Source organism: Echiichthys vipera (assembly GCF_963691815.1).
Source record: "Echiichthys vipera genome assembly, chromosome: 9".
Lineage (NCBI taxonomy): Eukaryota > Metazoa > Chordata > Actinopteri > Perciformes > Trachinidae > Echiichthys > Echiichthys vipera.
This window is the reverse complement of record NC_139834.1, coordinates 3,316,456-3,329,707: the sequence shown is the minus strand read 5'-3', so window position 1 is coordinate 3,329,707 and position 13,252 is coordinate 3,316,456. Positions and strand designations below refer to the sequence as shown.

At 48.2% G+C, this 13,252-nt stretch overlaps 1 protein-coding gene across 1 annotated transcript in view; it reads right to left on the bottom strand.

The window, feature by feature from the left end:
* Window positions 1-11,734, bottom strand: part of ntsr1 (neurotensin receptor 1 (high affinity)) — a gene marked incomplete at both ends in the record, with an annotated part of 42,285 nt that extends 30,551 nt beyond the window's left edge. The window contains one exon of the mRNA XM_083920135.1: window positions 11,072-11,734. Coding sequence (XP_083776261.1) covers window positions 11,072-11,734 — 663 coding nt within the window. The remainder of the gene's footprint in view (window positions 1-11,071) is intronic.
* Window positions 11,735-13,252: the final 1,518 nt, after the last annotated feature.

The following is a 13,252-nucleotide window of genomic DNA, read 5'->3' as shown; positions in this document are numbered from 1 at the left end:
TATTGCCGCTAAACAAACACCTGTCTCACTTTCAGCGGTGTACGATCCAAATATTTGCGTCACCGTGACATTGTGAAGACAAAGGTCTCCGCACAGGCCGCATGCCACACGTCATGTAGTGTTTTACGACCACGCAATCACCCGCAACAACATCATCTCTTCAAACATCCACAGAGCAGAGCGCATGCCTTTTCCTGCGATGTGCACTAAATTGTGAAACACAATTTAATAGTGCGATGAACAATAATGTTATGCAAACACATACATAGTGTGGTAATAAGCTTGTAATCTTTTGAGATAAGGTTTCCGGACTGGTTGATTGGGAGACACCTGTGGTTACCGGGGGGCTCTGTAGTGGAGAGAGCTAACTGCAGTTACCAACAACTGTTACTCACGAGCTGAGACGTTCCTTGCGAGCTTACTACTGTTCTACTCTCTCATGAAATAAATCTGCCGCGGGCCACTGCAGCGCGCAAGAGGGACACACAACCATTGTTAACGAAACCGCACTTTAAACAGACTAAAAACTGGTTCACAGCGCCGTTTGTTTACATGATGCTGGACGCACCCGCTTCAGGGTGACCATCCCTCTGCAGCGGCACCGGAGGCAGACAAAGCTGCTGTAATGAAGGAGGTGTACCAGCTGTACCGGGTGGCTGTCGGCTTCAATATGTCACTCTGAAATCCATCAGATACAACCGTGTTTTCTGTTTTTTTTTGCTTACGCAGCAATAAAGTTAGCCTCGCTAGATTGGTCCGGTAACTTGCGGCAGAGAAAATTTGGAGAAGTTTGCCCAAGCGACCGAACCGATCAGCGTTGGTTTTGAGGCGGCTCAAAGTGTGACAAAAAGAGAAGTAAAGGTTCGGTGGTAACAACATGGCGGCTTCCATGGATGAAATGAGCGCAGCTATCAAGCAAGTATCTCACTAACTCTTTGTTCTCTGGATCCTTCTGTTGAATATGGACCGGGCTCCTGAAATTGGGTCTTTTATCCGTAAATTCACGATACACAAACAGAAAGTAAACAACATGAGGGTACTGGATATTTTCCGAGCTTTGCCTCAACGCTGTTAGACAATCAGATCAACGAAGCGTGTGACGTGCTATCACCAACATACGGGCCAAATTAATCAATCAGTGTTTTCGCCCCTTCCCAAAAGATCTCCAAACGAAAATTCCCAGATGGATCTGCAGAGAAAATGAGAACTCTGAGGTCTATGGAAATATTTGTAAACAAAGCCACGCATCGTCATGACATCATCAATGCGTGTGACGTGTTACGGCGTGATGACGTATAGGCAGCAAGAAGCATTCTCCGAGGCCCAGGTAGTGTGAGTACAAACGGGCCTGGAGGGGGGGGGGGGGGGGGGGGGGCAAGTAACTGTGTCTGCCACAAGGACGGGAGAGAAATTGGATCAGACAAATCGAAGAAAATAACATTTTAAAGGTTAAAAAAAAAGTTCCTGTGTGGATGAATCGGTCGGCTTTGCAGCTCCAACTCATCCTGCTGCACAAACAGCAAGACCCAGCAGTACCCAAGCAGAGCCTCCTGAACAGCGGGAGACCACTCAGTGCAACGACAGCAAACAAGCGCCCAGGTGCGCAGGCCAAGGTCAGTGCACAGCAGTAAATGCACAGCATGAAATATGAATGTAATGGAAACATCTGAGTTTACTGTTAAACTGCAACGCGTTAACACCACTTCCAGTTTGCTTACATGCTGCAGCCTTTAAGAACTTCTTCCTCATCAAGTCCTTTAGCCTCTCTCATTCACTCTCTCTCCCTCCCTCACACGCTCGCCCTGTGTCTCAGTAGATGTTTACATATGTACATGCTCCTGAGTTTTGTCTTCATCTGAGGTAGAGGACGGTCAATGTACCGTATTGTCCGGACTATAAGTTGCTCCAGAGTCGCACCAGCTAAAATGCATAACGAAGTAGAAAAGAACATATATAAGTAGCACTGGACTATAAGTTGCATTTTTTGAGGATGCATGAATCGTAACACCAAGAAGGTCCTCCCGCAAAGTCCTTTATATTCATCGAATTGGCAACTACCTGGTGAATCTAATATTTATTTACTAGTAGAAGTGACTGACTCGGATCAATATCATAATTTGATCCATTCAGTCCGATAACACTTGGAAATGAACTACAAGGAAAGAAAGGAACTAGAAGAGCCGCATGATCATTTAATCCCATTTAATTCAAGTTAGCCAGTCCATAGGTGACTGGGCTGGGAACCGGAGGGTTGCTGGTTCGAGTCCCTGTGTGGACCATGAATGGAGCGTGGACTGGAAGCTGGAGAGGTGCCAGTTCATCTCCTGGGCACTACCGAGGCACTGAACCCCCAACTGCTCGGGGCGCTGGTCACTGGCAGCCCCCTCGCTCTAACATCTCTCCATTGGTTGCATGTATATAGGTCCTGTCTGTGCATGTGTGTGTATTTCGGGCCTTTGTGTTTGTAACATGAAAAATAATAGAGTGAAAATTGAATTTCCCCATTCGCGGGACTAATAAAGGAATTCTTCTTCTCCTTATTGAAAAGTCTCTAGTGCTCCTGCTCTATGGGCGCAGCGATGCAGAAGTAGTGCCGATCGTCCCGGTTTTCTTAGCTGCAATAGTTGAACCATCAACAATCTATTTAAAATGATAAAAATACAAACTTCATTTTGTAAGATCCACTCCAATCAGTGCCAGTTAACACAGCCTCCACGTTCAAACCCTGCATAACCGACTTATCACTTGACAAAACCGTGCAGTGAAACTGGCAGCGGTGCGTGCGGAGCTACACCCCACCTACGTACGCTGCACGTCTGTTCCCCATGTAGCTCCTCTGATTATATGAATCCGCAGGACCTGGCCCCTTTCTTCTCCTCGTCTTTCACACAAACACTCTCGCTCACACACACACCTCTTCACTCTCCTCAGTGTCACTCACTGTTGTCCAAACAGGTGGAGTGTTCGGGGACCCTCCAAAGCAGCAGGACACCTACCGAACCAGTTTATACTGCGTCACAGACACACTGCACAGACACACTGTACTGCACAACATATTCACAAACACACGTTTATAAAATGTTATGGGAGCAATTTAAGAGCGTGATCACACTATCCTTTTGGCCGCGGCCAAAACCGTTTTTTCAGCTAAAGTCTAGTACCTTTAAGTAGTGTGAGCGCACCCGCTCCGCGCTCAACTGGGGCCAGCTGGGCCGCCACGGCCCGCTTGAAAGAGGTGGGCTTTAGCGGAGCCGTTTGCACATGTACGAGCACGAGCGTGCGCACGTGTACGAGCACGAGCACGAGCCCTACGGCACTAGCGTTATGTCCGCCTGTTCGGACATGTAAATAGAAGGACGGACCATGCGCGGACATTTAACAACAACAACAATGGTGGTGAAAGGTTCACGTTGGTGTGATGCGGAGGTGGAGTGTTTACTGCAGATTTGGTCGGATGAAAATATTCAAAAACAGTCGACAAGACGCACAAAAACTCCGAGGTCTATGGAAAGATTTGTAAACAAAGTCACACACACGCGATCAATGCGTGTGACGTGTTACGGCTTGAAGGCGTATGGACAGCAAGAAGCATTGGCCGAGGCCCAGGTAGCTGGGGGGGGCTGGGGCGCGGGGGGGAGAGGGAGGGGGGACAAGTACCCTAAAGTCCGGGTCGTGGTCCGGGAGGACAGTGTGATCACGCCCTAAGTGTTTTGTCCTTGTCAACTGCCTCTACTTAACGATTGTTCTGCTTTTTTTTTTTTACATAAAGTGAGGAAACTGATACATCCTATGTGATATTTATAGGGTAAAACCTTGTGTGGAAAAATGTTTCTTTTCTCACGGAGCATTTGCTGAACGCCAATAGCCTCAATGAAAGCCTCAGAAGATAACAATCATTAGCCTTGGCAGCACTTCAGTTGGTTACTGCCGTGCAGGAGTGATGAATAGCGAAGGCATAAAAATTGAAAACAAAAGATGAGACATGGAAGGAGCCACAAACGACAAGGCAAACAGATGCTGATGCTATAATATCAGCGCGGTGTAGGGAAGCATGAAACAGCTAAAACAGACGGCAGACGATAGCGATGATGGTGACTGTAATCTGTGAAGCTGCACCGGAGCGACAGCGCGTCCACAAAACACCCCGTCTAATCATTTCCGATTCCTTCACAATCCAAATCACAACATTGGGGCTTCGGAGTCATTGCCAAGTATGTGTATTGTAAACAAAGCGGGGCAGATTGTCCTAATCATTTATACGACCTACGACCTCCCGCGCAATACCATTTATCTTGGGCAGCAGAGGGGACAGACTTGAGAAATGGGCTTTTTTGTTGGGGGGGGGGGCTGTGCTCAGAGAATGGAAGACATGTGTGAAGAGCCTCTCTCTGTTGCACTTGCTGATGACTCACAGGCTCTTTACATTAGAGAGATGATTTGGAGATTTGAATCCAGGTCTGTGTCATGGTTAAACATTTACTCGAGTAACAGATTACAAAAAATCCTCGAGGCAAAATCTCTGCCTCTGGGACTCGATTAATTCCTTTCTTGCGCGCTATGCGGCCTGTACTGCGCAGGGATCATTGTTCCACATGGACCTTTTTGCGGATACACGCCACTACATCTGGAAAATAAGATAATAAGATCCTCAAAGCAATTTCAGTCAAAAGCAACTGGACTTGGATGAGAGGTGAAACGTCTTCCTTGACAAATAACCAAGAGGCTTCATCAGTTCATGTACGCATCTGACCAGGCTGGGACTGGACCAGGACCAGGACCCGGCTGACTGGACTGGTCCAACTAAGGGCGCACTCACACTGTCCTTCCGCACCGGACCAAAACAGGTTTTTTTGGCTAAAGCCTAGCGCGTTTGACCAGTGTGAGTGCACCCGCTCCACGCGTAGCTGCAGCAAGCTGGCCGTCCACGGCCCGTTTAGGAGAGGTGGGCTTTTGTAAAGCGCGTTTGCACATGTATGAGCACGAGCGTGCGCACGTGTACGAGCACGAGGCCTACGGTGGTTCTGAGGTCATTTCCTGTGCGCCTGTTGGGACATAGAAAAAAGAAGGAGGGACCATGCGCGGACATTTCAAACAATGGCGGTGAAAGGTTCACGTTGGTGTGATGCGGAGGTGGAGTGTTTACTGCAGATTTGGTCGATGAAAAGATTCAAAAACAGACGACAAGACGCACAAAAACTCTGAGGTCTACGGAAAGATTTGTAAACAAAGCGACGCATCGCGGTGACGTCATCAATGCGTGTGACGTGTTACGGCGTGATGACGTATGGACAGCAAGAAGCATTCGCTGAGACCCAGGTAGTGTGAGTATAAACGGGCCTGGGGCGCGGGGGGAGAGGGAGGGGGGGAAAAGGACCCTAAAGCCCAGGGCGCGGTGTGGAAGGACAGTGTGAGTGCGCCCTTACTGGTGTGAGATGCAGTTATTTAACCTCTCACAAGGCCGATGATGTCACTAGAACCCTTTGTGCTCCAAGTGCCAACGACCGTCGTTAGAGTGACAGTCGTTGGTGGAAAGTAGGTTTGGACTTCGTTAGTGCTCCATTGAGTCTGAACGACAGTCGTTGGAGTCACAGGAGGCCTCCTGTGCTTCTGACTGAAATGAGAACATTCACAGGATAATAAGATAATAATAAGATTGGGATCATTTCACACTTAAAAAAGAAGCCAAAAAGGTGCAAAGTGTCAACTGCAAACTAGAACTGCTCTACCACCACGGATGATTCAGCGTCTGAGCCCAAAGCAGCCCGTTTTTAACCAGTCCAGTTGCCGTAGTGACGGCAGATGTTAAAAATAGGAAGAGAATGCGTAGCTGTCCTCGTGAAGGCCTCACTTTTGTTGAGTTTCTCCTGAATGTTAAACATAACCTCACCTACCTGATCGGTCTTTATAGTTTTGTTTGAGTAAACGTGTCGGCCGCGTTTTGTACGTTGCTTGTTGTTACGGTAACAGGAAGTGAGGGAGTGGCTCTTCCTGATGATATCCATCTCTTATCAATCTATTTATCTTTGAAATCTTTTTGAGTAGAATCGTATGCACCACTTGAACTGAATTGTTTAAATAATAAACTTATTCATGGTAAATTGCGAGTGTATTGCCTTCAACACACATCTCGTCTCTTTCTCTCGATCTCAAGCACGCAAGCGCACTCAAACACAACACACACACACACGCTCATATATATATATTTATCCGATTACTCGATGGAAAAATCGGTAGAATACTCAATTACAAAAAGACTCGCTGGCTGCAGCCCTTCGGACGTTATGTCCAGATGAATGGTGTTTGGTCTGTCTCTGATTCTGTTCCTCAGGGGACTTCCTCCACAGAGATTTCCCCAAACCCACTGGATGGAGATGCTGCAGAGAGTGATGACGTGCTGATGCTCCCTTGCTCAGGGACTTCCTCTACAGCATGGGTGTCAAAGTCAAGGCCCCATGGGCCAGATCCGGCCCGCGAATGAATTATCTTGGCCCCCGGGATGATATTTGATTAGTATTAGAACCGGCTACACGCCACAGCCGCCTGCTGGTGTTTTTCACGCAGCAAAACTACATTACCCATAATGCAACGGTAGCGGTAACGGTAACTCACTGCAGCGCCGCAAGTGGGTCGCCTCGGCTTCATTATTCGTCAGCATTCAGGGCAGATGTCAACTTTCAGCACCCCCAATAATGGCTAAACTGAAGGTGGATGATGAGAACAGGGTGTTTCAAGCTACGTGGGAGGCAGAGTGCATGTTCACAGAGGTAACAGGCAAAGCTGTGTGTCTTTATCTCAATATTAAGGAACACATTTTATTTTTGAAGGACTTTTTTGCTGTTTGCCTGTTGAAAATGTTTTCCTTGAAATAACTAAAGTCATAAGAAAATCTTGCTTTATTCATGTAATGTACAGGACAAGTTTGTTTTTGTCTGTGAGCCTGTTGAAAATGTTTTCACCAGAAATTACTGACAGTGTACCGTAATTTATTTAATAAATAAATGAAAAATCCAAACATTTTTGTACGGCTCCGTGTTAGGTCTTGGTGCAATAGGTGATATGCAATCATTTTAATATGTTTTAATAAACATTGAACCAGTCCGGCCCTCAGCTTGTAGCAAATTTGCTTTTTTGGCCCTCTGATGTGTTTGACTTTGACATCCCTGCTCTACATAGACTCGCCGAACATCGTTCATCTGAACACAACGCCGTGACACAGACCTGGATTAATATGGATGAAGTAAGCCACATGCTCCCTCAGTAATTGGTTTCTCACCATTGTGTGCACTATTTAAATCATTGATTCAATCAGAGTCAAATCTAATTTTCTAAAAAACATAAAAGCTGCTTTGAAAAACACATCGAACACCACTTACGGCTGTTCTGACGGATCATCCTCACATAAAGAACGAGCGCATTGTTCAGTTTTCCGAGCAGCTTAACGATCCATATTTACATTTGCTGTTTGGCGGCAACGAGCAGCTGTGGTTATTATTAGTGACAAAGCTATAAAAGCCCAGAACTGATGGTGGATAAACATAGGCGGCCCAGCTGCCATAAACAAGATGTTGTCATTATCGTTTCTGCAAACCGCAGAAATGTTGAACAGGCGCCAACGGACACTCGGGTCTGCTGATCATTGGTGTCCACCTGCCCACCACCCAGGACCTGTACACCTCCAGAGTCTGCAGATCATTGGTGCACACCTGTCCACCACCCAGGACCCGTACACCTCCAGAGTCTGCAGATCATTGGTGCCCACCTGCCCACCACCCAGGACCTGTACACCTCCAGAGTCTGCAGATCATTGGTGCACACCTGTCCACCACCCAGGACCTGTACACCTCCAGAGTCTGCAGTTCATTGGTGTCCACCTGCCCACCATCCAGGACCTGTACACCTCCAGAGTCTGCAGATCATTGGTGCACACCTGTCCACCACCCAGGACCTGTACACCTCCAGAGTCTGCAGATCATTGGTGCCGACCTGCCCACCCACCCAGGACCCGTACACCTCCAGAGTCTTCAGATCATTGGTGCCCACCTGCCCACCCACCCAGGACCTGTAAACCTCCAGAGTCTGCAGATCATTGGTGCCCACCTGCCCACCACCCAGGACCTGTACACCTCCAGAGTCTGCAGATCATTGGTGTCGACCTGCCCACCACCCAGGACCCGTACACCTCCAGAGTCAGCAGATCATTGGTGTCAACCTGCCCACCACCCAGGACCCGTACACCTCCAGAGTCAGGAGGAGGAGTCTGCAGATCCCTTCCACCCTGGACATCACCTGCTCCAACTTCTCCCCTTTGGTAGGCGCTACAGAACACTGTACACAAAAACCACCAGACACAGGGACAGTTTCTTCCCGCATGCTGTCGCTGTGATGAGAAGTTCACACCCATAGCTCCTACTAAAATCACTATGCAGCAATCTGTAACATCAACAATCCCATATGTATTACAGCACCCTGCACCCTTGTTTACAATGTGATCACCCTAAACTTATACGTACACTCAGCGGCCACTTTATTAGGCACACCTGCTGCTTAATAAAGAGTCAGTGTGGTCGTCTGCTGCTGTTCCCTCTCTGTAGAAAGTCGGTGGTGTTGTACGTTCACAGATGCTCTCAGCTCACACCAGTCTGAAGAGGAGGATGAGGAGGAGGAAGAGAAGGAGCTCCAACCAGTCTGAAGAGGAGGAGGAGGAAGAGGAAGAGGAAGAGGACAAGGAGAAGGAGGGGTAAGAAGAGGAGCAAGAGGAGGAGAAGGAAGAGGAGGACGGGGGAGGAGGAGGGGGAAGAAGAGGAGGAGGAGGAAGAGAAGGAGCTCCAACCAGTCTGAAGAGGAGGAAGAGGAGGAAGAAGAGGAGGAGGAGAGGAAGAGGATAAGGAGGAGCAAAAGGAGGAGGAAGAGAAGGAGGAGGAGGAGCTCCAACCAGTCTGGAGAGGAGGAGGAAGAAGAGGAGGAGGGGGAAGAGGAGGAGGGGAGGAAGAGGATAAGGAGGAGCAAAAGGAAGAGGAGGAGGAGGAAGAGAAGGAGGAAGAGGAAGAAGAGGAGGAGGAGAAGGAAGAGGGAGCACACACACACACGAGCACACACACACACACACACACACACACACACACACACACACACACACACACACACACACACACACACACACACACACACACACACACACACACACACACACACACACACACACACACACACACACACACACACACACACACACACACACACACACACACACACACACACACACACACACACACACACACACACACACACACACCCTTCACCAGGTCTACATGCCTGAATGCACTGAGATGCTGCTGTGTGATTGGCTGATTAGAAATGTGTGTTAACGAGCAGTCGGACAGGTGTACCTAATAAAGTGGCCGCTGAGGGTATATCTGTATATAGTAGTTGAAGTCTGTTTACCTTCGATACATTTGTTGTCCTTGTTTTTAGCTCATTGTTTTTTTATTTTATTTCGGTGTATGTTTATTGAGAGCGTCAATAAAATACATTTTAATTTAGTTTGACAGAAAAAAGATAGTTTAAAATTAAAAAAGTTTGAATTTTGTTTCACAGTTTTATTGAATGAGGAGGTGATTTCTGGTCACCGTTTTTGTTTGGATTAGGAGAAACAGAGAAAAATATTTTTGAGGGTTTCGGAAACATCTTGGTAAATGGTGAGGGGGTAAGGGGGAAGAAGAGGAGCAAAAGAAGGGGGAGGAGGAAGAGGAGGAGGATGAGGAAGAAGAGGAGCAAGAGGAGGAGGAGGGAGAGGAGAGGGAGGAGGACGAAGAAGAGGAGGGGGACAAGAGGAAGAAGAGGAGGAGGAAGAGAGGAGCAGTAGAGGAAGAAGATGATGAGGAGGAGGAGGAAGAGGAGGCTGAGGGAGAAGGAAGATGAAGAGGAGGAGCTCCAACCAGTGTGAATGGACTTGTACTTATGAAGCACCTTTCTAGTCTTCTGACTACTCAAGGCGCTTTCACAGTGTTTGTCACATTCACACTGATGGCAGTGGACGTCTACAGACCAACTAATCTAATCATTCACACCACATTTACACACCAATGCGCAGCAATTCGGGGTTCAGTGTCTTGCCCAAGGACACTTCGACATATGGACAGGGGGAGGTTGGGATAGAACCGCCGATCTCTCGACCCAACCCACTCTTCCACTGAGTCACAGTCGCCACATCTTGAGAACACTGTTGATAAAATGACCTTCTGGCTTTTTCAATGAATGTCTTGTATTCATTCTTAGGGAAAGCATCATCATGACAAGAGGCACAGACTGAGGCCTGAGACCAACGTGGCTGAATCCAAATCGCCTGACCAATTATCCAAAACCCATCATGGACAAACAGGAAAAAGCAACACATCCTCACACTTCAGGAGCCGATCTTTGGAACATCTGTCTCTTATGATTGATTTATAACTAAAATAGTTTGATTTTATGTCAGGGATTAATAGATTAATCACCAGTCACTGGGCAAAACATAAATAAATGCCCTGGAGCTGAGCCAACAGGACACATCAACTCCAGACAACATCACACCTGTGGCACCCTGCACGCTGCCAAACGTGTGCACATATTTTCTTTTGCAGTGTTTCCGGCTTCCACCTCTGATTTGGCCGAAATCATCACGTTGTTGACGTTGGCGAGAGTCTGCTGTGCTCATCTCCACTCAGAAATGAACCTGCACTGAAGTGGAATTACTGATAAGGCTGCGTTACTTCTCCAGAAACCGAAAGGCCTAAATACACATTAATAACAATCTTATTTCGAGTGGGCTATGATATAGTTTAATTATGAGGTTCCCAGTTCAAATCCACATCGTTGCGCACAAACCGGGATTTTGGAGACGTGCGTAAAGCGTACAGTGCGTAAAGGACTATGGCACACGTGTGTGTACACTGTAAATTAAGTAATCTACCACCTCGCGCACAACATGAGGCTCCAGAGTGACATCAACACCCCCTCTTTAATCCATCCAAGTGTGTGAACACATCTGTGCGCAGAGCAAACACAAACCACAGACGCTCTCTCCAACACCCACCTGTAGCACGGTCTTCATGGTGACAGGGGAGACGATGGCGGTGCATATCCTCTCGCCTTTACGCACCTCCTGGCCCATGATGAAGAGCATCGGCGCGGCGAGCGCGAAGGACGCGATCCACATGGCGCTGATGAGCTTCTTGGTGCGGCTGCGGGACATGATGCTCTTGGCTTTGAACGGGTGGCAGATGGCCATGTAACGCTCCACGCTCAAGCTGGCGATGTTGAGCGCGGTGGCGTACGAGCAGCTGTCCCGGAGGAAGTAGTAACCCCTGCACACGGCGTCTCCGAACACCCACGGGTGGTGGAACCAGATGAAGTTGTAGAGCTCGATGGGCATGGAGAGGACGAGGATGAGCAGGTCGGAGATGGCGAGGCTGGCCAGGTGGTAGTGCACGGTGCTCTGGAGGTTCTGCAGGGTCTTTTTGGTCAGCAGCGTGTACAGGGTGATGGAGTTCCCAAGGCAGCCCACGGCGAACAGAGCAGCGTAGATAATAGTGACGATCACCTTGGAGTAAACGTCCGTGTTGACTTCCAAGTCTTCCTCCTCCGTGTTGGGATCAACAGTGCTGCTGTTATCAAGTGGAAACAGTGAGTTATTCCCAAAGAGTCTCTGAGCCAGCGCGCCCAGGTCTCGACCGGAGAGAGTGAAGTTTAGATCCATGACGCCTCGGATTCACATGTGTGAACAGACGGGAACACAAAGTATGTTTGTTTAAACTGAGTGGACGTGTTCATTTGCACTTCTTCCACAGCAGCAGCAGCAGGAGGACGGGTTCCGCCTGTGACAGTGAGTCGGAGGAGAGCAGCTTTTATATTGGGCACGACAGGAGGCGGGCTCGCTATTGGATCCTCCGCAGTGACGCACGGCCATTCAGGGAGCTGAGCCTCGCAAATGTGTCCGTTCATGTTTCACCTTGGAAATAACAGAAAAAACACACCAACAAACTGAAAACCGTGTTTCATTTCAGAAAGACTTTCTTAGGGACTCAGTTTTTTCTTTTTGTGTATGACACTGAACTCTCTCACTGTGTGTGTGTTTGTGTGTGTGTGTGCATGCATCAGGTTTCTCCCCCTCCAGTATCTGAAAAACATGACTTGTCCCCCCAATTAAAATACCCGATATAATTCAAAATTGAACACATTTCAATACACATCTAAAAAGCAATGATTGACATTTTGGAACAAATCCTTTTGCTGTGTCAACTTGTGTTGTGTGTTTTTTGTGTGCCCTGAGAACGGTGTTACTAAGAGCTGCTGAGCACTGTACAAACATGATCACTTAGTTTACACAACTTGGTTATGGCTTCATATTTTCATATTCATCCATATCAGTTAATCAGGAGGGGGGCTGGAGTCTCCCTTAGAGAGAGGGGGAGAAGTTCAGCATCCGTGAGGAACTCGGAGTAGAGTCGCTGCTCCTTTGCGTTGAAAGGAGCCAGTTGAGGTGGTTCAGGATCATCTGGTAAGGATGAACCCTGGACGCCTCCCTAGGGAGGTGTTCCAGGCACGTCCAGCTGGGAGGAGGCTTCGGGGAAGACCCAGGACCAGGTGGAGAGATTAGATCTCCACACTGGCCTGGGAACGCCTCAGGATCCCCCAGTTAGAGCTGGTTAATGTGGCCCGGGAAAGGGAAGTTTGGGGTCCCCTGCTAAAGCTGCTGCCCCCGCAACCCGACCCCGGATAAGAGGATAAAGATGAGATGATAAAATAATCCCGTACACTGGGAGAAAAGGAAGATGGTGAGAAGAACTGGGGTGAGTAGACAGTGATAATAATCATTCATTCATTCATTCATCCTCAGCCTCTTCTCCCTGTCGGGGTCTCGGGGGGCTGGAGCCGATCCCAGCTGACATCGGGCGTGAGGCGGGTTCCACCCTGGACAGCCCGCCAGTCTATCACAGGACACACAGAGACGCACAGAGACAGACAACCATTCACACCTACGGTAAAGTAAGCAGTGACACGAGCTGTCGGCAGTTCAGTACAAATAAAAGAGAGAGGTGAGCACAGTAAATGATTCCACCTGCAGTACATTTTGAATGATATGGCCATATTATGGCGAGCATCTATGAAGTTGTGATTTATGTTGGCATGGTTGCATACGGGCCCTATCCCTATTGTGCCCCCCCCTAATCCTGACATTGAATCTGCACCCCTGGACACAAGTGGTAAGAAGTAA